Consider the following 22,240-nt stretch of genomic DNA (forward strand, 5'->3'; position numbering starts at 1 on the left):
AAGTTTAGGCAGTTTGCTATATGTACACACACACACACAATCTTAAAAGACGACCTGCCTCAGGAAGGAAAAAAGCTCATAATGAAATGTGCTAATGTGATCTCTCAAGGCTGAACAAAATATGAGCAAAGCTACCATCGATACTCAAGGTTACTACAACTTCCCACGTCTCTATTCTAAAGCTCAGCAGAAAGGTATTATTCAAACCACAGCAACACTCCAAGTGTCTTCATGTCCAGCTGAAGCCATTCTCCTGTCTTCCACAGGAAACGCATCGGGAAGCCCTCAGCAGGGCGGCAGCCAGCTCACCAGTGTGAACAGTCGTGCAAGCTGTCATGCAGCGCTTTCCGCAGCACCGAGTCCTTGTCGTAGATGCCCCAGGTCGCCTGCAGCACGGAATCCAGCAAGCAGTCTCCCGCAGTCCGGTTCCACAGTGCATAAAGGCGGCTATCCAAGCGCGTCGCCAGTTCCAAGGACCAGTTTATGATTGGAGACTCTTCTTCTAACTCTGCGTGAGGAATGAAATAACAGATTCCTTTTCATGCTTGAGCAACTGAAGACCATTCCTTGGAGGAATGAGCCTCCTTTCCAGATGCTACTTTATGCGTAATTTACTAATAAGTACCAAAATAAATCTCATCAATTGAAATACAAACCATTTGGTGTTATTTTCTACAGCAACCTTTCTATTTGATGGGCAGGTTGCAGCCAGATTCAGAAGTCACTCAATAAAACCAATTAGATTTTTAACTAAACCAATTAGATTTTTAACTATTCTTGACAATTTATTTTCTAAAAATGGTTAATGTGGACACATATTCATTCTAGAGCAGGACGTAGAAAAACAAGGTGTCAGAATTTTCATGCATTTGTTCACTAGAGTTAAAATGAGTATTTTTAACAGCTAATACAGCACTTGTCTTAAGGACTTTATATTTCAGATTTACTGTAAAAATAAAACCGATTGATAGACACCAAACTCTCCAAAACTCACAAAACAAAAAACTTATTAAAACAAAAGGTAAATAAATAGTAATCACTAATTCCATGCTTACCTTTTTGAACATCCCTATCAAGCACCTCATCAAATAATTTTTCTTGTACTGTTGGAGGCAAGTCTTCAATATCTACAAAGAAAAAGCAAGCTTAAAAGGTCTTCTTGTGTCTTGTACTTAATAAACTTGATAGCAGCATCTAACAGTAACTTCCTCTCAAATAACCATCTTTCCACTGAAGGCTATCAAGTAGTTTCTTTTTAAAAACATGTCTGTAACATGTATGTGGAGGATAAAACATTCCTTTCTGCACTTCATTATCAAAATCATAGGGGCTCGAAAAACGACTCTCATCCTAACCAGTAATTACATACAGTGATCATCCAAACCACCAGAAACACAGTGTTGCTGAGCCACTATGGGGGGTGGGGATGAAACTGACACGACTGCTACAGAAAAGTCGGAGGTGCCTGAAAAAAGTACCATAGAAAACTCAAATGATCCACCAACCACACTTGTGGGTACAGACACAAAGGAAGTGAAACCAGAACATGAGAGGTCTGGGCTCTCAGGCCAGAGGCGGCGAACATGCCAGCTCACAACATGGCGTGTGTGAATGGCAGCTCCTGACCAGCGGTGGCAAGCTGCTGTCGCCTGCACAGTGCCACAGGCACGTGGGCATTTACGCTAGAGAAGCAGCCAGACAGTAAATAATGCATGTCCCACACAGGTGGTGGGCTCATTACCCAAAAGTCACAGAGTAGAAAACTGGGTGCCGGGGCTTGGGGTGGTGGGAGAAACAGGGAGAACTGATTCATGGGAATGCGTGTCAGCCAGAGATGAGTAAGGCTGCACACCTGGTGACACCGTGTTGTGTAACTGAACTGCACTAGCAACTTAAATATTCTCGCCAAGAACCGGTATGCGCTCAGTAATTAGGTGGGGGGCTGCCTAATTATGTCATCAAATCACCATAATCTACAATTCAAGTCTTGCAATTTCATACTTCAACATACCCAATTATCTCTGAATAAAGTTGAAATTAAAAAAAGAACAGGGTTAGCTGATATTCAAGTCAATAATAACTACACACAGATTTTTATTTGTTCTTTCCTCCCCACATCTCAATCTGCTCAGGTCTCTTATTTTCAGACTTTAGAATCGTCCTATAAAAAAGTTAATGAATCACAATTCTGGCACACAGACCTCTGTTTCTGCCATCTTTTCAAATTCCCTATGCTCTATTCAGTTCACTATTTGATCTAAACTGAGAACATTATCACTGAAAAATTTCAAAACTGGGTTATTTTCAATTCAAATGAAAATCTAATCAATTGGGCGTAAGTTTAAATTTATACCACATACTTCAAGCAAACTGTCTTCTTTCAAAAGTCTCAGCTACTCCCTCTACCCTATGCAAACGCCCCTGTTTATATCTGAATATAATGTTCAAAACACCCAGTTCAAGATGGAGGCTTTATTTTAGAAACTTTTGGTGTCTGGTGCAGTTAACCAATGCCACTGACAAAGAGCATTCTGAAAGACACTTTCAAAAGGATGCCAGCATCTCTGATCCAAATAACTGTACCCATCAAGAGCCCATGCTCTCCTTCGTGTCTCCAACACCAGCTAAACCGCAAGACCTAATTTCAAAATAACAGGCTGGCATTAAGGAAAAACAATGACCGATAACATTTTAAAATAAAATGCAAGAGAAAAGTACATGGGTAAGAACAAAAGTATATAATCCTCAAGAAAGTTCCTTGTTATCAACTGCTGGCCCCTCCCAGACAACTGAACTGCTTGTCTGTAAGCTTCATACTGGGGCTGCCAACATTAAAGAAGGCAGATTTATGTAATGTAAGAAGCAAATGTAGTAGGCTAAGTTATCTGTTTTCCAACAAAAGCACTCTCATTCAGACATAAAAAAGGAATTATAATAAAGTGGAAATTTAGTTTCATATTGAAATTTGGAATTACCTGCTGGCAATGTAAATGTTACAAGGTCAGTTAGAAAATAGCAAGCAAAATCCCCCTTTCTCTGATGAAGAGAAGCAGCTATCTCCCGCCGGATCTGCTCTGTCAGTTCAGGACACACCATTGCTGGAATACACTTTGCTGCTTGCTGAGATACCTTAAACACAAAAAAGACTTTCCTCTGCATCGTATTTGCCATCAATTGAAGCAGAAAACAACAGTATTAAAAATTGCCCAAAAGTCCTACTAACTCAAGGTGTTTGTGGGTTTTGTTCCAATTAGGTACTGGATGGAAAGATGCTCCAGTACAACTTTCAGAGGGAAAAGCAGCCATAAAAATGTTTTACTCTGGGGCCTCCCTGGTGATGCAAGGGTGGTAAGCACAGCACTACGAAGCTGTCCACAACCACTGTGGTGTGAGTTCGATCCCCAGCCAGGGAGTGACCCAGAGGGCACAGCACACAGCAGATGTCTCTGCTGCTCCCTCAGCAATATATCAGTGGATCTTCCTATTCTGCTCCTCACTCTGTCTCTAGAGTGAATCCCTTCACACACACCCCACCCCCTCACCTCTGGCCTGCACCCCTGCTGTTGTATGTATGCATAAATAGATCTTTTTTTAAAAAAAAGCTTTGTTCTGGCTCAGTAATTCCACTTCTGAGGCACTTACTTCAAAGAAATACACAAAGCTGCATATAAAAATGAATGTAGATGTTACTTGAATGAATAAATGAAAGAATGCATGACAGATGTATCCCAGTTTTTTCAATCAAACATGATTCAAATATTGTAGCAAAATGTTCTATTTTAAATGCATCTCACTATTAAAATTACATGTAGTTAAAGTCTCAAATTTAATGTGATTTTTAAAGATAGAAAGAAGAATCTAACACTGTTTGGAGAAACACAGTACCCTCAAGAAGGAGAGCTGAAGAGCCCATGCTTCAAATCCAACCAGACGCCCCTCACCTCCGTGAGCAGTATGGCCAGCATGTCCTGCCTCTGGAAGCGGATGGCCAGGTGCACCAGCGTGTAGCCCACATCGAAGGCGGAGGGGCGGCTCAGCAGGCGCACTTCGTCTGCGCTGAGCTGGCGGGCAATGTCCCCTCCCGAGGACTTGTATGCTTCTATAGCAGCCAAATCTCCTTCCACGACCCCTACAAGAAGCATCAAAACAGAAACCTGTTTCATTCCGTTTTTCGACACGAAACACAAACCTGCAGCACCAACTCTTAGTGTTTCTGTGCTTCTTGGATCCAGGGACAACATTCAAAAGTCCTAAGGAATACAAGGAAAATGAGCGTGGCCCTCTACTTGTTATTTCTTCTAGAGCTGCACCTGCCTAGTTACAGACACTTACCTTCACGTCAGTGGTGGCATCATGCTCTTCGGGTACAGAGGAATTATGAAAATATATTAATTGGATCAAAAATCACCAATGAGCACCCAGACCGTGCCGGCCTGACGCTGACACGGGAGACAGGAGCGCTCCCTGCTGGCACTGCGCTTTCACCCTGCTGTTTGGTTCTGAAAGAATCTAGAGCAATTAAAAATATCTGCCCTATAAGAAAAAGTCAGTGATACTCTGCTTTCAGAATCTCTCAAAGCCAAGTCTTCCCCACACCACCCAGGACAAATTGTTAATGTAGTAAAACTAAGGTATTTGGAGCGAGAAACACATGAAAAGGAAACATTCCACAGCAGTTAGGGCGGGAGATGAAACAAGAGCCACCTTCTCCACAGCCGCTCTGGCCGCAGCGCTACCCTAGCACAGGCCAATGTGAGGCAGCGACCATCAGTGAGCACGGCAATGCCGTCAATGCACCAAAACACCAACAGCCTGCATAAAAAACCAAGTTATAGGTCAGCTTCAGATTTACCACAAGTAGTTTTTTAACATGCCAAAGGCTAGGACCGAACAATTTTACGCATTTCCTGTTACAAACAAAATGTGTTGTGTAAATTGTTCATGTTAACTAAAAATGTTCTTAGCACACTTTAAAAATACCACTTCTTGTCACCACCTTGAATTAGGAATTAAAGTATACAATACAAACAATACAATGCACTAATTCCCCCAGTTATTAAAATAAGAGCTTTAACCGGAGACGTAGTTTTCATGGGCGCGAGGGTGAGATCGCGGGGACTCGCCCCACCGTCCATGCCCAGCACTCTGGGTAGCCATCAACTGCCAGCTTCCAGGGTCTTCAGACTCTCACCTCATAGATCTTTCTGCGAGTCCAGATCCTTTCTCAGAAAAAAAATGACCCTTTGCCCCTAACACATTTTTCAGGTTAAGAATCCAGGACATCAAGCCCTCCCTGGTGGCACAGCGGGTTAAAGCACAGCACTGAGAAGCTAAAGCCACTTCAGCGTGATTTCGATTCCCGCCTGCCCTGGAGGTGACCACAGGGCGCGGCAGACCTCTCCTGGCCCGCCTGCTGCTCCCCTCAGCAGTGGACTTTGACCATCTGCCTGTTCTGCTCCCCACTCTGTCTCTGGCGAATCCTCTCATGGCCCCTACACCTCTGGCCTATACCCCAGTTCTGTATACACAAATACACCTTTAAAAAAAAAAAAAAAAAAGAATCCAGGACATCAAATGAGAATACTTCTCACAGGGATCTTTATTTTCACAGCTGTAGGCCTCGGCTCAATAAATACCCAGGGACTCAGAGCACCCCAATGAAGCAGAGCGCACTACAGAAGTCGACGAGGCCAGAAGTCCTCACACTGGCACGAGATGGGGGCACACACCTCCTCCAAAGGGCTGACCTCAAGAACAGCCCCTGAAGTTTGGAAGTGCTGCTCAAAACTCTGCCGCTGCAGTCGAGCACGCGTGGGCCCTAGAATTTCTGCTCAATTTGTGTTCATGACCAGGTTGCCATCACCTGGTCAGGCTCCTGTGGTTTTGAGTAATTTAGCAAAGCTTATTTTAGAGCTGAGCAGGCTGCCCCCACACCTGGGGCCTGGAGTGCTTCCTCAGACAGGCAGCCTCCCACCACCTCGTCTCTTAAGAGGTGTACACAGTGAACTCTACCTTGTACAATTTTTAGCATTAACCTCTAAGTGTACGTGCTTTTGTAAAATGTTTCTTTATATGACATAATAGCAATTCCAAAAGCAACCCTAGCACTGAAGAGCTTCACCAGTGTACCTGAAGAGACAGGCCGCCTGCATGGTGTACACGCACATGTGATTTATTTCCAGAGGGCAAGGAGGAGGCAATGTAAAGCTAAAGGCTTTACATTGGCTTAAACTAATTCTGTTCTTCTGGTAGGAAGAAAAGGAGACCTGAATCCCCTTCCTGTCATCACAATTTTTAGCCAACTCATCGTGGACCTGGTGTCTGGAAGAATCTCATCTTGGAAATTCTTGTTCAAGATTTCCTGTCTGAGCCTCCTGGAAACGCAGTGTTTCAGTTTCAGCACTTCAAGCTATCAACAGCCACTGTGGCCTGAGTTCAAGCCCTGGCCAGGGGCTGGCTGAGCCATACACAGGGCACAGCGCACCATTTCGCTGCTGCCCCTCACAGTGGATTTCAGCGGAGTATGCATACAAAAAAAAGTCTTCCAAAAAGAGCAGTGGCGCTACATGGGAATAAAAAGCTCCCATACCCCAAGGCAGCAGTCCGCAAAGCGCAAGGCCGCCTGGGAGCCGTGAAAGAAGCCGCAACCAGACAGCCGCGAGGAAGCAGCGTGGGAGCCAGAGGCGGCTCCTGCCGCTCCAGGCCCAGCACACCACACCCGCTTTTAAAAACGGACGGAGGTCTGAGTAGGACAGACATTTTTCATTTCTTCTCTAGTATTTCTGGAAGATTTGTGTCATTCGAAACTGATCAGCACAAAGGGGAAGACGAGGTACAGCCCAAACAGCACAACTGAGTAAACTGTGCCTTGGAATTATGACTTGCAGGATCACCCGGTCTTGCCTTCAAGCTAAGTATTTTTCTTTTAAATGTAAACAGGATTTCTAATTAAAAAAAAAAAAAAAAAAGCAACGAGGCCCCCACAGCAAATGCAGTGCCTGGCCCCGCCTCACGCAGACGAGAGACAGGAGGGCAGAGAATAAAGCCGAACGCAATACCCTACTCCACTCTTCACAAGGTAAAATTCCCCCGGCTTCTCCAGAGCAGGTAAGTTTTTAAAAATTTAAATACAGGCATAAAGTAACTTTAAAAGAAAAAAACATTGTTGTCTGGACATGTTAATTCTATTCTTAATTAACTATAAATAAGAGCTCATAGTTTCAATTATCGGTGAGTTTTCAGGTATAAAGCTGAGTAAGTCACAAACCACATTTCATGGAAGTATCCCTGAGCACCCACACTTTTCGGCAGGTCTCATTACACCCTGCCTGGTTAAAGTCTAGACAGCTTCTGGACACAGGGGCTTTTCGCTGTGAACATGATCAATTTCAGATCATTCAATTTTAGCTACAGCCACCTCTAACCAGAGGGGGAAAGTATCAGATTATATGTAAAACAGCTAACAATAAGTCTTTACATTCTTCAGTGTTACATTTTTACCACTTTTTCAAATTAAGGGGAAAAGGGAAAGAAGGCAGAAGAGTTGACAGGGAGGAAAAGACAGCAGGAAATGTAAGTGGTAAAATATCATGTAAGACCAAGGAAAAAGAGAAAAGTTCCAGAAGAAAAGGGGCCAGTGCACACAGGTTCTCCAGGATGCTAACTAAGGCCTTGCAGCAGCTCCAAGCTACACTGAAGCCTCCTTCTCTTAATTGACTCTTTTGAAAATTTAACAAGCAGCTATCACATGTTCCACCCCTTTCTCCTCCGGTGATAATGGTAATGAAAGGCGAGCTGAAGGCATTCTGAGCTCATGTTTGTAAACCAACTGTGTCGTGTCTCCTTCAAGCTGGTGGACATGCAGGCCCCGCTGAACAGTGGCCCAAGGGACGTGTTACTCCGCTTTTCAAAATGTGGAGAGCTGCGAGCAAGCACAGCGACTATACTACCTACTGCAAACTACCAGATAAGCAGACAAGCAAACCTCACATTCTGGAAGCTGCACCAGGAGTAGTCAACCTACTTGAAGCCGCAGGTCACAACTCACCGGGGACTTCACAGCTACTATGGAACTCCACTGGCTATGGAGCTGGCTCACAACTGTTTAGAAAACAGACTTATTTTTTTCCCCCATATATGGCACAGTTTTCAAAGTTTTGCCTTATTTTTTTTAACATAAAAATATAATGGTAACTAACTTTGAAAAGATGCCAAATGGTAAAAAAAAAAGCCAGGACTTACCTGAGCCCACTGGGGCCAGCTCAACACTACCCTGGAGTTCTATGGTAGCTGTGACATCACAGCATGCTTTATGCTGTGGGGGCAGGGTGGACTTGGAGTCAGCTGGCACAAGTTCAGGAGCCCTTGAAGAGAAAAGTTAGTTTTAAGTGGTCGTGCTCAGTGTCTGTCCGTGAAGAGCAGAGACGCGCGGGGCTGTCCTGCGGCATGGGTCACTCTCCTCCACCCAGGGGACTGCACTTCCCTGACTGCAAGGAAAAAGGAAAGTCCACCAACCCAGGAATCGTTTTTCTTTATACTCCAAGACATCTGTCTATGATTTAATCCCCAAGCTAGCTTAATAATGGCAATCTCTTTCAAACCTGAAACATGAACTGCCCTTTAAATAAAATAACCTCAATATTTTGAGTGTATCTTAAAACAGTCACGGTAATCCCAAAAAGTTTGAAGACCACCAAACAAATCACCTCCTAACTGCATTTTTCGCATAATGCCCAAAAACAAAAACAAGCCTATCTACCAATTCTATTCCTACAGGAGTGCTAGGGAACAATAACCCTTTCAAAACAAAGGGCTGGATAAAAACCACACACTAAAAATTTAATTTTTAAACTTATTCTAATTTACACTATAGCAAGGCATATGTCCATGCAACTCACTAAGTAAACCCCATTATTAAAACATCTGCTTTACAAGGAGATTCCATGAGGGAAGTCTGCGATGCTAATCATGGCCTTTAAAGGTTCTACTACTAGTCATGGCAAATTACGCAGAATGTAGTTCCTACTTCCAGTTCTTATGCAGTTAAACAACTGGTGGAGAAACAACTCTTCAAGTCATGAGAAAAAAAACCTGAAGAGACCCCTAAAAGCGCACTGGAAGGATTTAAAGAAAGCTCATGACCATTCTTTGACCTAAGAGACCTACAATCAATCAGGACTGATGTTAAAGGGTCAGCGAAGCTGAATCTAAGTCCAAATTGCAAAGATCACTTAAAACATTGCCAACAGTTGTAACACTTCACTGAAGGGTTGGAGTTCTTAAAAACCCAAAGTTCCAAAAGTCACCAAAATAATGTATGTCTCAACCAGAAGTACCATGTAATCAGGTCCCAAAAGTTCTTGCTGACTTCAGAGTGAAACTTTCATCCACAATGCTGCCATGTTATCTTGGCTAACCCAATTTTAGATTTTGAAAATTTTACTGTTTTATGAGAACTGGAGGAACCAGTCTAGCCCATTTTTCTACAAGTGAAAAAGCTAGAGGGTAAATGAACATTTTTTAAGGGGCAGGGGTTGGGGGGCAGAACAGAATGAAGCCTGTCAGCACCTTTACTACTGTTCATGTTTTATCAGTATCAAGCTGTGTCTAGTCAAAAAATTAACTGACACCATTAAGAAAAAAATTGCCCTGAAAGAAGTTAAAAAGTTACTTAGTCCATCTGAGCAGACCCCAGCAACACTGGCAAGAGAATATCCTGGGCTTTACAAGTACCCGCATAAGTCCAGGACAGCTTCTCCCCTGCAATGCCAGTGTGCAGGTCCAACACTCCACTCCCTTAGAACCCGGATATCCTCCTCAACTTCTTCTCCCCTCAGCCCTGTATCAATCAATTCTTCCTGAGAATTCCTCCTTAGGAAGTCTTCTCAAATACATCCCCCACCCCATGGCATCCCCTCTGCCCCAGCCCCAGGCTGCGCGCTCTTCCCCCAGCGTTACTGACATTGCCCCTTTGCGCTCCACTTGGCTTGCGCAGCCCGCAATCTCCAGACTGTGACCAGTGAGCTTCCTAGCCACAGGTTTTAGTGTGGCGTCTCCTTCCAAGAGCTCGTCACTGCCAAATTAGGAGTGACGCTCCTTGGCCAGACCCAGACTGGCAGGCCTGAAAGGCCCAGCAGTGCCCTCCAGAGTGCCTCTATTCTCTCCCAGCCCCTACTGGGCAATCAACCCTAACCTCTGTCAGCTTACTGGGCAGGCCACACTCTCGATTCTTTAACATGAGCTCTTTTGTGGCGTAAACACTCCTCCCTCTTCTCTTCAAGGTTGTGGCTTGGATGCTACGTGTTCCTGAAAGCCCTTTCAGAAGCTCCGGGTTGATTAAGGTGTGTGCTCCTCGGTTAGCATCCTGCAGCCTCTGCTCTGCTCCTCACACCATACCGTCTGGACACAGCGTCTGCAGGCAGACCTCCAGCCTGCAGAGAGGCAGGATGGCTCTCAGGGACCTAGGGCGCACACTCAAGGAGTAGCTGAATGAGTAAGTGGAAAGGATGAACAAACTAAAGCAGGAAACCCAGACAATTCTGAAAAGCAATAGAAGGGTGGAGAAGGATGAACATCTGTTTCATCAGATTTTTAAATACCTAATAATGCCCTAATTATTTACCCAAAGTGTTCCAGTGACATGAAAAGCACATAAAGACCCTCAAGACAAATGATGCAGAATCACTGTATATATAATAGAGCCATGCAAATCAACAGGAAAGTTTACTTAATAAATCTTACTAGTGGAAATTATTTGGAAAAATATTTTAACTCCTAGCTCAAGCCAGAAAACTGTAAAACAACAAAGATTAAAATGTTATTAATAACTCTCCCACAAAAGGGAAGAAAATTTGCAACAAACATGACTGGTACCTATCGTTTGTATTTGTACAGATTTCACATAACTTGATAACCTAACATGGGAACAGATAACAGACTTGAAACAGCAATCCACAGAAAGGAAGGCAAGGGTCTCAACATGGAGCCAGGCCCCCGGTCAGACACCGCACCGGCACAGCTCCCCAGGGCGCACTTGCTGCAGACAGGAGCGTGACTGGCGCAGGCCCGCAGCTGCTCTGGTGGCACTGGCCTGCACCACATTTCTGCCATGTGGTGTTACTGTCCCGCTTCTGGAAACCTAAGAACAGTCTTTGTTTTTAACATACTGACAAATTTGTTCATGAAAATATTCAGAATGCAAAAGGTCCAAAAACCAAAAAGACTAATAAGGAATAGTTCACACAGTCCGCAACTCAGTGTTGTAGGGCATGCTCACTTAAAAACGAGGAAAGAATTACTTCAAAATGTAAAGTTCAGTGAAAAAAAGGCCCAAGTTCAGTTATCTGTAAATGACTTTCAACAGGGAATCTTAACTTTTTAGCTTTTCTCAACTAGCCAACGGTCTGTCCTGCTTGTCTTACTTAAAAATGAACTAAATCCTCCATCTACTATTCAGAAAGTTCATATACATGTCTAAACTTGATGAAAAAAGAAGCAATGATCTGTCCACTGACAGATGACTGAACGGGCATTCTGTGGCACATATATTATTCGGTCTTAAAAAGGAAGGAAATCCTGCCACTGGCTACAACACTGATACCCTTGAAGACACGGCCAAATGAAAGAAAAGTCACAAAAAAGATGCTTTTATTTAGGTGAGGTCTCCAGAGTGCTCCCTCAGAAACCAGAACAGAGGATGCTGTAGGGTGCTGTTAACAGACACAAGAGAGAGTTTCAGTTTGCGAGATGGAGAATGTTCTGCGGTGAAGGCTGCAAAACAATGTGAACAGACCTACTGCCACTGACCTGTCCACTCAATGGACTATAGTTACAGTGTGCAGCTACACGGGGAAGGTGTCTGGTTTTATAGGGCAATGGCAGTGCCAAAGATGGCAAACCTTGGCACATCTATTTTACCACAATCAGAAACTTCAGAAAATGGAAATATGATTCGAGGACAGTATTCAGAGATAGCAGAGATGCTGCCTTACCTGTGTAGAATTCCTCCCTCCCCCAAACAAATGTCTAAATTTAACCTAGTGACATCAAGCTAAGGATCATTCTTTACAACAAATGGTCTGGACTCAAAAACGCTGATGTCATGAAAGAGTAAATAAAAAAAAACACCCCCCACTATTTAGAGACTAAAGAGACATAACAATAAATAAAATGGGTAATCCTTGATTGAGTGGCACTGGAATAAGCTGTTAGTGAAACTACTGGTAAAAATGAATGTGGGAGTGCTTAAGTCTTTAGGGCAGAATGTCGTGAGTTCTCCGACTCTCAGGTTTTTCAGGACAAAAACAAGAGAGGAATGGAGAGAGAGCAAGTGTGGCAAAGAATTAACAAACTGAACCTAGGTCAAAGGCAGATGATGTTCAGTATATTAAAATTTTTAATTTCCTTACAGTTCTTGAAATTTTTTTAGAAGAGCTGAGGGGAAAAGCAGTCATCTGTGCATGGCAGAACTGGTGCCAGAAGTAAAGGAGCTTGGGTTTCCATACACGGTGCTGCTCAATGCACAGATCACTTTAATAAATGCTTGAGATTAAAATCCTTTTATGGTAAACAAATTTCACTGGAGTCTAAAGACACCTTTTTATATTTAATACTGAAATGACCCCTTTGGACTGAAAACCCTTACTACAGCAATTCAAGCATCAGTGTCCTGTGACGCCGACTCACAGCCTAACGGGGGCATTCCCAGCGGGCAGGGCTGGGTGGCAATCATTTTTCAGAAATCTACCTCAGACAGGACCAGCACCCAGCGGAGGATTGCTTGGGCTCTCTTTCTGCCACTCACTCCTGGAAGCCTCTTATATCAGGTGTCAGGAAGCACTTTCAAATCCTAGACTGGGCTGTCTAGGGGAGTTTTATACCCTGAGGTCCAAAGTCACAAGAGGAAATCCTTAAGGACTTAAAGAAAAACTAAAGATAACACGGCTCACAGCGCTAAAAATAACCCTATGACCTCCAATAGCAGAGGGCTTGCATAAGAGAGCCACGGCAAGAAGCGCAGTGGGGAAAAAGTCCCATGCTTATGGCTGCAGCGGGCCCGCGTCAGCTACCGCGCACAGCCAGCAGGACATACAAGGCATGGCAGGCTCACCAGCGGCCCCTTGCCTTTTATGGATGCAGTGCCAAAGATTTCTGCAGGAGTCCGCATACATTTCAGATTCTATTAAAAGCTTTGAATAGAACATTTAAACTGAAACCACCACTTTTGTTTCTCTAAAAAGGGAAGGGGCAAATCAATGGTGTTAAGTGTCAAAGAGCAACAGAACTCTAAGTATTTGTGGGGGGGGAAGCCTTCATTCCTATGTACAGGAAAGTAGGACACTAAATCAGAAGAATACCTTTCAGCAGAAACACTCACTCTGGTATCAACAGAAAACCAAGTTCATGATCAAACAAAACGGCCCACTAGCATACTGGAGTAAATAGAGCACTTAAAAATAACCATTATCAAACCTACTAGAACAATTTCATTAAGTTCCTCTCTCAAATCCCAAAAGGAGATCTGTAAAAATTAAATATCAAAACATAGCTCTGCTACTGGGGCTACCAGCTCAGAAGTGACACTGACTGTGAAGCAATTCCATAGGGCCAGAAAACCTCCAAAAGTGGAAAATAAATTGTCCAAACATCTGTGGTGTATCAAGTTGAAAACAGCACACAGACACAGAAAGCACAGGGGAAAATACTATAAAAATGACACACTAAAAATCAAGTTCAAGTAACACGGTCTAGCTAAGGAAGCTGGGAAACACTAGCACGCGACAGCTACCTCAGGAGACAGCAACCAGCCTCACACCGGCATGGTCACTGAAGTCGACATGGGGGACAGGCAGGACCGAAACGGGAGCGTCCCCAGGCATCGCCTGCTCTGTACCGAGCAGCAAAAGCGTAGTAACAGCCCAGCTTTCAACCATATCAAACAAAAACCGTGTGATGCGGTGACTTACAAGACATATAATATTTGGGTCTTAGCCACTATTCCCAGCACACAGCTTCTACAGCCCCTGTAAGTGCCCACAGGAGGCCACAGGGCAGCTTTTGTTTTATTTTTGTTCCAGTTCCTGAAAAGCTCCAGTGAGAGAAAGGTGAAACGGTGTCTTCTGTCATTCATTGTAACAAACCCCTTTTGACCTCACCTGACACTGTACTAATGAGGCTTTGGGGAAGCCTCTAATGTTGAGAGCTGGCTGCCAGAGAAGCCAACCTTGTGCTAACAGGGCTGGGACTGTCACAACACCACCGCAGGAGGGCAGAGGGGCTGACAGGAGTCCACTAATGAAGCGACCGTGCCTACCTATGGGAAGCCTCCATTCAAATCCCTGAAGCAGCGGATCAAAAGATCTTCCAGGTGAGTGAACAGACGGAGGTGGGGCAGAGCAGTACACCCAGGGAGGGCATGAAGTTCCTCGCCCCTCGCTGCTCCTGAACAGTAACCCTTCCATAGCTGTCCCCCATCTGGTCCCAAAACCCCTGTGCATGCATGCCTGAAACTTCAGACAGTAGTAACAAAAGGCCATATACACTTTATTGTTCCTATGTATACACAAACCTATGATAAAGCTTAATGTACACATTAGGCACAAGAGATTAATGACAACTAATAATAAAAAAGCAATCACTGAGACTAATGTAATAAGCATCATGTTAATGTGTGTTCTCCCTCTCAAAATATCTTATTGCACATAGTATTTTATGATCACAACTGACCTCAGACAACTAAAACCACAGATAGCAGCGGAGTCCGAGCAAACCAGAAATCTAGGTGGTAAAAAGTTCTTCTGAGTTCTGTGCAAGATTCTAGCAAATTAGCTGAACCCAAGGGAGGAGTGGTGGGGACTTTCCCCGTACAGCCTATCTAGCTGTGGCTCAGGTAACAAGCTGAGTTTGAGGTTGGCACCTGTCGGACTGAGTCCTGAAACTGAGATCCAACACGACTTCTAGGCAGAGTGTCAGAACTGAGTTCGATTCAAGGACACCCAACTGGAGTTCAGTCTGAGAACGGGGTTTGGCCTGGGAGGCTGCCCTTCCCTCTCACCGGAAGTGCACACAAGCAGAGCTGGGCATGCAGAATGAGAGCAGAGGAGACACAAAAAGCGAGCTGGTCATGCCAAGCCCATTTCCATATTCCTCCAGAAAAGAACACACATGGCTACATCACACCCAGTCATCACTGACCTCTCTGGCCGCCTCTGTTTAACAAAAACAAAGCCAAACTAGACTCTCAAGGAACTGGTGAGGGTTTCCTCAAATTTCTCTGAAACTAACGAAGAACCTATTTGTGACCTCTTTTTTAAGATTTATTTATTTATGCATACAGAACTGGGGTACAAGCGAGAGGTGCAGGGATGGTGAAAGGATTCACCAGAGACAGAGTGGTGTGCAGAACAGGCAAATCAACAAAGTACACTGCTGAGGGGAGCAGCAGGCCGGCCAGGAAGAGGTCTGCTGCACCCTGTGGGTCAACTCTGGGGTGGGCGGAAGTGGCTTTAGTTTCTTAGTGCTGTGCTTTAACCCACTGCACCACCCTGTAACTTTTTTAACAAAATATTATTTGTATTCATTTCCTACTGTGGCTGTTACAATTACTACAAACTCAGTGGCCTAAATAATAAATATGTTATTTTAAAATTTGGGAAAGGCCCTTGTGAGTCTCACTGTGCTGCAATGGGGAGGGGGTTAGGAGATCCTCAGCTTTTCTCACTTTTTAGAGGCACCTGCACCATTTATTCCTGGCCCCTTGTCACCAGGACTCTGCCCCTGCACAGCCACATCTCCTGTCACTCTCATTCTGTCTCCCTTTCACTTATAGGACCCTTAAGGTCACCTGAATAATCACCCCACCTCAAGATCCTTAATCACATCTGCAAAGTCCTTTCTTCCATGTGACACGAACAGAGACAGAGGTTAAGTGTTTTAACTTCCCACGACCATGTTTCTAGGCCTGTAGATCAAAAACAGTCCAGTGGGGAATGGGAGCCGGGGTGGGGGGCAAATCAAGTAGCAAGCAAGGAAAAAAGGCGCTACCAGCCAGGGTCCCAGTGTACACTGTGGGCTGCCCTGGGGCAGCTCACTGTTTCAACTTAACAGTGCCAGTTTTGGGGGCCTCCTGATGGTGCCAGGGGATAAAAAATGCAGCACTGTGAGGCTATCTGCAGCCACTGTGGCACAAATTCAATCTGCCCAGGGAGTGACCCACAGGGCACAGCAGACCTCTCCTGCCTCACCCACTGCTCCCCTCAGCAGTGGATCCACCTGTTCTGCTCCCCCACACTCTCTCTGGTGAATCCTCTCACCCCCTGCACCTCTAACCTACACCCCATCTCTTGTATGCATGAATAAATCTTTTTTCAGAATTCCAGTTTTGATATGTGTATGTTTTACAAGCTTAATTCTTAACCCCTATGCCTTCAACACCTCCTACCTCACTCCTATCCCATGTCAATCCTTCCCCTCTTTCTTCATGAAAGAAAGTTACAAATGTCAACCCGAGGTAACAGGGCCAATGAAAACTTGTCACCTAAAGATTTTGCATAACAGAACTTTAGGGAGAGAGTAAACACATGGAATGGCTTTTGCTTTATAGCAAATAGTCAACAGTGAGGTAGGAAGGCAGAAATTAAAGGCAAAGATATCAGACCTCATATCCAGAGGTGGCTGGGAGCCTGACGGTAAACTGAAACCTCCACTCTTTCCACTAGGGTCCTGTGGCACCTACTTCCTGTCTACTTCACAGGAGAAACCAAGGCAGTTCACACTGGGCTGAGCCCTGGGTAAGACTTAAAAAACGAAAAATAAAGGAAGCAAAGGAGCTAGACGTTCCAGACAGTCTCAGAGTAGAAGTCTGAGTGTCCAGGTCCTAGTGTCCCGTTTACCCATGGACAGAGGTAAGTGTTTATTTAAAGGCTCACTAAGCAGCAGACACTGCTTTGGATACCACTAAGATACAGCTGTGAACAGAACAGACAAAACTGCTCGCTCTCAGATTACAGGAAGCCTAAGACAAAAAGGTGTCCAGTGATCAGAAGGTAACAAGTAGGGGTGTAGGAAAGGGCTGAAATTTCAGAAACAGCAATCAGGGAGGCCTCACCAAGAGGGAAACATTTGAGAAGAATGAAGGAAGCAAATGAGCTAATTCTACAATCTAAAGAAAAGTGCAATCCAGGCAGAGAAACAGCTAACACAAATGTTTTGAGAGTTACTAGTAAAAAAGAAGGTGGCAGAGCTGGCCAGAGAGAATGCAACAGATGGGGTCAGAGAGAAACGACGTCTCTGGGAGAAAGCCACAGAGACACAGGAGAGCGGCTCTGTGGAGTTTAGGGGACACTCTGCCTCTCACTCTGAGTGACCCAGAAGGGTTCCATGCAGCCCCTAAGTAGAGAACAGACTGAGTGAAGGCAAGGTCAGAGAGGGTCACTGAGGGCACCAGCGTGGTAAGAAGGGGCCTGATTCTGGATACGTATCTGAAGCACTGAGCTCTTCTGACAAAGAAGAATGAGGTGGAGAGAAAGGAGGAGAACCCAGGCTCTGGCGTGGCCAAAGGAACAGTGGCGCCAGCAACTGCCACAGAGGAGACAAAGGGGCAGACGTCAAGGATGGCACTTCAGGCTCAGCCTCACCAAGTCTGAAGTACGAGACAGAGGAAGATGGGCCGAGGCAGCTGGATCTGTTGGGCCTCAGGTACAGAACAGAGTAAGGTACTCATGGGTGTAGTTAGGGATTCCTGTCTGCCCTGTGCCTTCTCCAGGGATCGACTTGGAGCACAAATAAAGGTTCTTTTAAGGGCAGCTGCTTGGATACAAAAGCAAAACGAAAATGGTCTACCAGGAGGTGCCGCCCTACTGTCTAGGGACATTACCTCTAGCCAGTGGGAAAGGCCTCCCAGAAAACATCTGGCAGCAAGCACACTGCAGACATTCCCGAGACGACGGCACTGCCTTCCACCGCGCCAGACTCCCACTCCCAAATCCAGGCTTTGGCACTGCTGTGCCCAAAGCTCTTACCACATAAGATAACATGACTTAGGTGAAACTGACACCAACAGTCATGTAAAAGACACTCAATGCTGAGGGTTTAGTTTACTTTTGTACCTTCTCCACACCCAATCTTCCTCATTCCTATTTTATCAGCTACAAAGTTAGCCTAGAGTTGGGGGTGTTTTTTTCTAATTTCAATTAAAAAGGCTCACAACTTATACTGAACATGAATGTTACATGCCTCTATTTAGAATGCAGACTTAAGATTTTATTTTTTTTAATGTGTGTGTGTGTGTGTGTGTTGCTGAAGCAAGCACTGGAGATTTTCTTTAATGCCAAGAATCAAGGGACAATTTAATAAACCCAATGAGAACTGTAGAAAATGCAGACAAAAGGGGAAGTAAAGTACATGTGGACTTCTGTTAATTAAGACAATATAACCAAGAACAGTTTTAACATAACTCAGCGGTACTTAGAACAATCAGGCTCTGACTACCCTATAAAGACAGGGCTATGACCTTCCATGTAGAGAAGAGTCTAAAATAGGTGCTGACAGGAAAAATAATCCTCTTAACCAAGGGCCAAATAATCAATCATTGACTCTAAAACCCAACAAACTCTGGAGTGGGAAGGGAGGAGAGTTTGACAACCAAGTAGCCGTCAGTGATCCAACACTGGTCCTCCAGTAGATCCACCTCCAAAATGAATTCACGGCACTGGACTCGGAGGCACGCACACAACAGCTATCTTTAAAGGAAAGACAGCCCAAGACAGAGTGGTCGGAGAGACAGAAACCCCCTCATAAAAGCAGTAGCAGCACTTTCGGAGAGAGAAAACAGTTCAAAGCGGGACTTCTCTCCCTGCTCTGACAGAGAGCCACTAGCTTCAAGAAGTGATGCCTGTGCTTCCAAAAGGCTTCTGGGCCTGAAAGAGCTTAAGAATCATCACAACACCCCTCATTTCCATCTGACTTCACCAGCACTATTAACTTTTACCACCTCAGAGTGAAAGTATTCAGGGCACACTACCACTGCCTGCAAAACGCTGCTGAGACTGTTCCAACCGTGTGCAGGTAACAACACCCTGCCCAGACACAAAAGGTCTCAGAGCCTGAAGACTCCATTTCTCCAGAACATGCAGAAGAGGTAAATCCACAGAAACCAGGAGAAACCTCCTCCCAGGGGAAGGAGGGGATCTTAATGGGCCAGCGCTGTTCGTGGCGCGGTCGGCAACCAAGGGCAGCCTGCAGCGACAGCTGTGCCACACTGTGCTGGGAAACGCTCCCTTTCAAAGCTGTGAATGTGATGTGATATGGACTTGATCTCGGTTTTAAAAATTAGTAATGAAACCCATTTGTCTTTTTTTTTTTTTTAAGGGCAATCACACAGCACATGGTCTGCTGGTGAGAAGAAATAATCCAGTGGGATGAAATGGGGTAAGGTGTGTTCACCCCTGGTCCCCTGGAGGCAGCCTGAGTGACGGCCATGAAGCGCTTGCCCTGCTGGCCTTCCAAGGGCTCATCGGCTGGGATACTCACTGACCGAGACAAGGAAAATGAAAACCTCAGATTTCTTGAAACCTGTTAGGCCCTGCAGGTTCACAAAGCCATGTCTTCCCTACACCTGGGGTAATTCAGTGCAGGGTAAATATATATGCATAGAAATACAGTAAAGCGCTTTAATGTGCGGATGGATCAAACTTTCCTTCACAAAACTGGATTTAAGAGCAACCTATCCAAATAACTGAAGTGATAAGACGCAAATATCTAACCTACTGAAACACAAAATATCAAAGAGTTAAATAACTGCTTTGGTGATTACATTCCAAATAATTAACTCACAGGAGCAGAAACTAGAGAAAAGCCCTGCTCTTATAATATGTCTCTGTCCTTTTAACAGTACTGAGCTGCAAACTGAAACCAATATCCGGAATTTCCTTAAGAAAGCACTAAAGGGGGCCCTCCCTGGTGGCGCAGCGGGTTAAAGCACAGCACTGAGAATCTAAAGCCGCTTCCGCATGAGTTCGATTCCCGCCTGCCCCGGAGGTGACCACATGGCGTGGCAGACCTCTCCTGACCCGCCCGCTGCTCCCCTCAGCAGTGTACTTCGTCCATCTGCCTGTTCTGCTCCCCACTCTGTCTCTGGTGAAGCCTCTCGCCGCCCCTGAGCCTCTGGCCTGTACCCCACTTCTGTATGCACAAATAAATAAATCTTTTAAAAAAAAAAAAAAAAGAAAGCACTAAAGGGCCCTCCCTGAGCACAGCCGCTTCAGTGAGAGTTCGATCCCCAGCTCCGGAGGTGACCACAGGGCGGAGGTGACCACAGGGCACAGCAGACCTCTCCTGACCCACCTACTGTTCCCCTCAGCAGTGGACTTCATCGATCTATTCTGCTCCCCACTCTGTCTCTGCTGATCCTCTCACCGCCCCTGCACCTCTGGCTTGTACCCCAGCAGTTCTGTATGCAGAAATAAATAAATTGAAACAAACAAAAAAAAGCACTGAAACCATGAAACACTCATATCATATTTTGAACTATGGGTTCAAATGGCCATGTGAAATCAGTTTCATAAAATTTGCAAATATTTACTACATGCCATTCATGTTACATTAATATCAGTATTTTCAAGGTCAATGTTATTTTTGTTCAACTTCTTGGAGTCACACATTTTTGTGGTATTTTTAACATCTGACTAAAGCATCTATCATCACAAGATGCTAGCACTGTTTGTAAACACTTAAAGCAGCAGCTGGTGTTGCTCACACATTTTAAGATAAACAGAGTAGCAATTTTAAACTCCAGGTATATATTTTACTATTGATGCATACAAAATACTTCGCTTTATCTTAAAAGATTTTCCCCCAATGACAGAGGAACTCGTGCACGATGAACTTAGGAAAAAGTTAAGCCAAGATCACAGATACAGTGCTTCTGATGCACTAACATATCATGCTGAATGAAGAAAACGTTAAATGATACTGGCCCTGCTAAATTTTTCATGTCATCTTTAATACCAAAAAAATGCAGAAACTTACCCACACAAGCATTGAGGAATAGCCAGTCGGTCTTTTTCATCCTGTTTTTAATTTGCTTTAGTTTTTTGAAGTCCACTTCAAGTTCCTCTTTGCTGCCAACAGCACCGGCCAATTCAATCCTCTGAAAATCCATTTTCATCTCCGAGTCCCGTTTTGTAGCAGGAGGTGATCGTCTTTGGCTATTGCCACTACTGCAGCTCCCCCTCCATCGAGCTCTGTCCTGCTCATTTATGATTGAAGAAGCCTCTTCAGTCTCTGCCAGCTCTATTGCCTCAATATTATTAGGTCTGGGGTGATCACAAACAACACATTTTTTAGCCTTGGCCCAGTTCTCATATGTGCAAACAGAGCAAGTCCAGTGCTGGGTCCTCGTGTTCAGTTTATTTCTGTCATTGTATTCCTCACAAGGGTCTACAGAAAAAGCAACTGGCCTCGAGCCAGACCCTGAGGACTGAGGGGATTCTGTGGGGCTCCGGGTCCTACGCTGGGATAAGCACTGGGTACATCTGATTGCTCTTGGCCAGTTCAAATATGTGCACATGTGACACGACCATTTATTTGCATTTTCCGTGCTGTACGAAGACTTAACTCTGGGTCTTGCACTGGAGTCCGGACATATCAAAGGACTACTTCCTCCTTCGGTGCTGGAAGGGTCCCAGTCTCGACCCATGTCACTTGAACCGCTCTTAAATGGGTCTTCAGTAATGATCGTTCCGCTAGGTCTCTGGGCGCGACACATGGTACACTTGATGGCCGACGGCCAGTTTTCATACGTGCAGTATTCACAGGCCCACTTAACCCCACGTTCTGACATTGTGCGCTTCTTGAAGTGAGTTATGTCAATCAGGAAGCTATAAATAATTAGGAAAAGGTTATTAAAACACCTCTGAAAATATGGCCCCAAAATAAAAGTATCCTTCCACTTGTAAAGCATAAGTTTATCAAAAGATGCATAAAGGAAGACTTCACATCAAACTATCCTTGCTTTCTTTCCCCTTTTGTAAATCCACGTAGATACTGGAGGCTAGCTCCCAAAGAAAGATTTTAGACCTTGGAGTTTAATGAGACCGCACTTTGGAATGCAAAAGAGATAGGCAGACAGTAGAGGGAAATTTATTTCTCTAAGCTGTACAGGTCAAAATAGGGAACCCACTAATAGAAATATTTCATTTCAATCAAGTTACAGCCAAGAATTTAGAAAAGTAACAGTTAAAAA

General features: G+C 44.7%; 1 protein-coding gene across 1 annotated transcript in view; it reads right to left on the reverse strand.

The window, feature by feature from the left end:
- ZRANB1 (zinc finger, RAN-binding domain containing 1) overlaps positions 1–22,197 on the reverse strand; it is a 34,412-nt gene extending 12,215 nt beyond the window's left edge. Inside the window, exons 1-5 of the mRNA XM_004680370.2 lie at positions 21,025–22,197; positions 3,942–4,129; positions 2,976–3,129; positions 1,056–1,127; positions 310–508 (exon numbers count right to left, since the gene is read on the reverse strand). Coding sequence (XP_004680427.1) covers positions 310–508; positions 1,056–1,127; positions 2,976–3,129; positions 3,942–4,129; positions 21,025–21,958 — 1,547 coding nt within the window. The 5' untranslated portion in view covers positions 21,959–22,197. The remainder of the gene's footprint in view (positions 1–309; positions 509–1,055; positions 1,128–2,975; positions 3,130–3,941; positions 4,130–21,024) is intronic.
- Between the last annotated feature and the right edge of the window lie 43 nt (positions 22,198–22,240).

This window comes from Condylura cristata, unplaced genomic scaffold (assembly GCF_000260355.1).
Source record: "Condylura cristata isolate star-nosed mole 26May11 unplaced genomic scaffold, ConCri1.0 scaffold00011, whole genome shotgun sequence".
Classification (NCBI taxonomy): domain Eukaryota; kingdom Metazoa; phylum Chordata; class Mammalia; order Eulipotyphla; family Talpidae; genus Condylura; species Condylura cristata.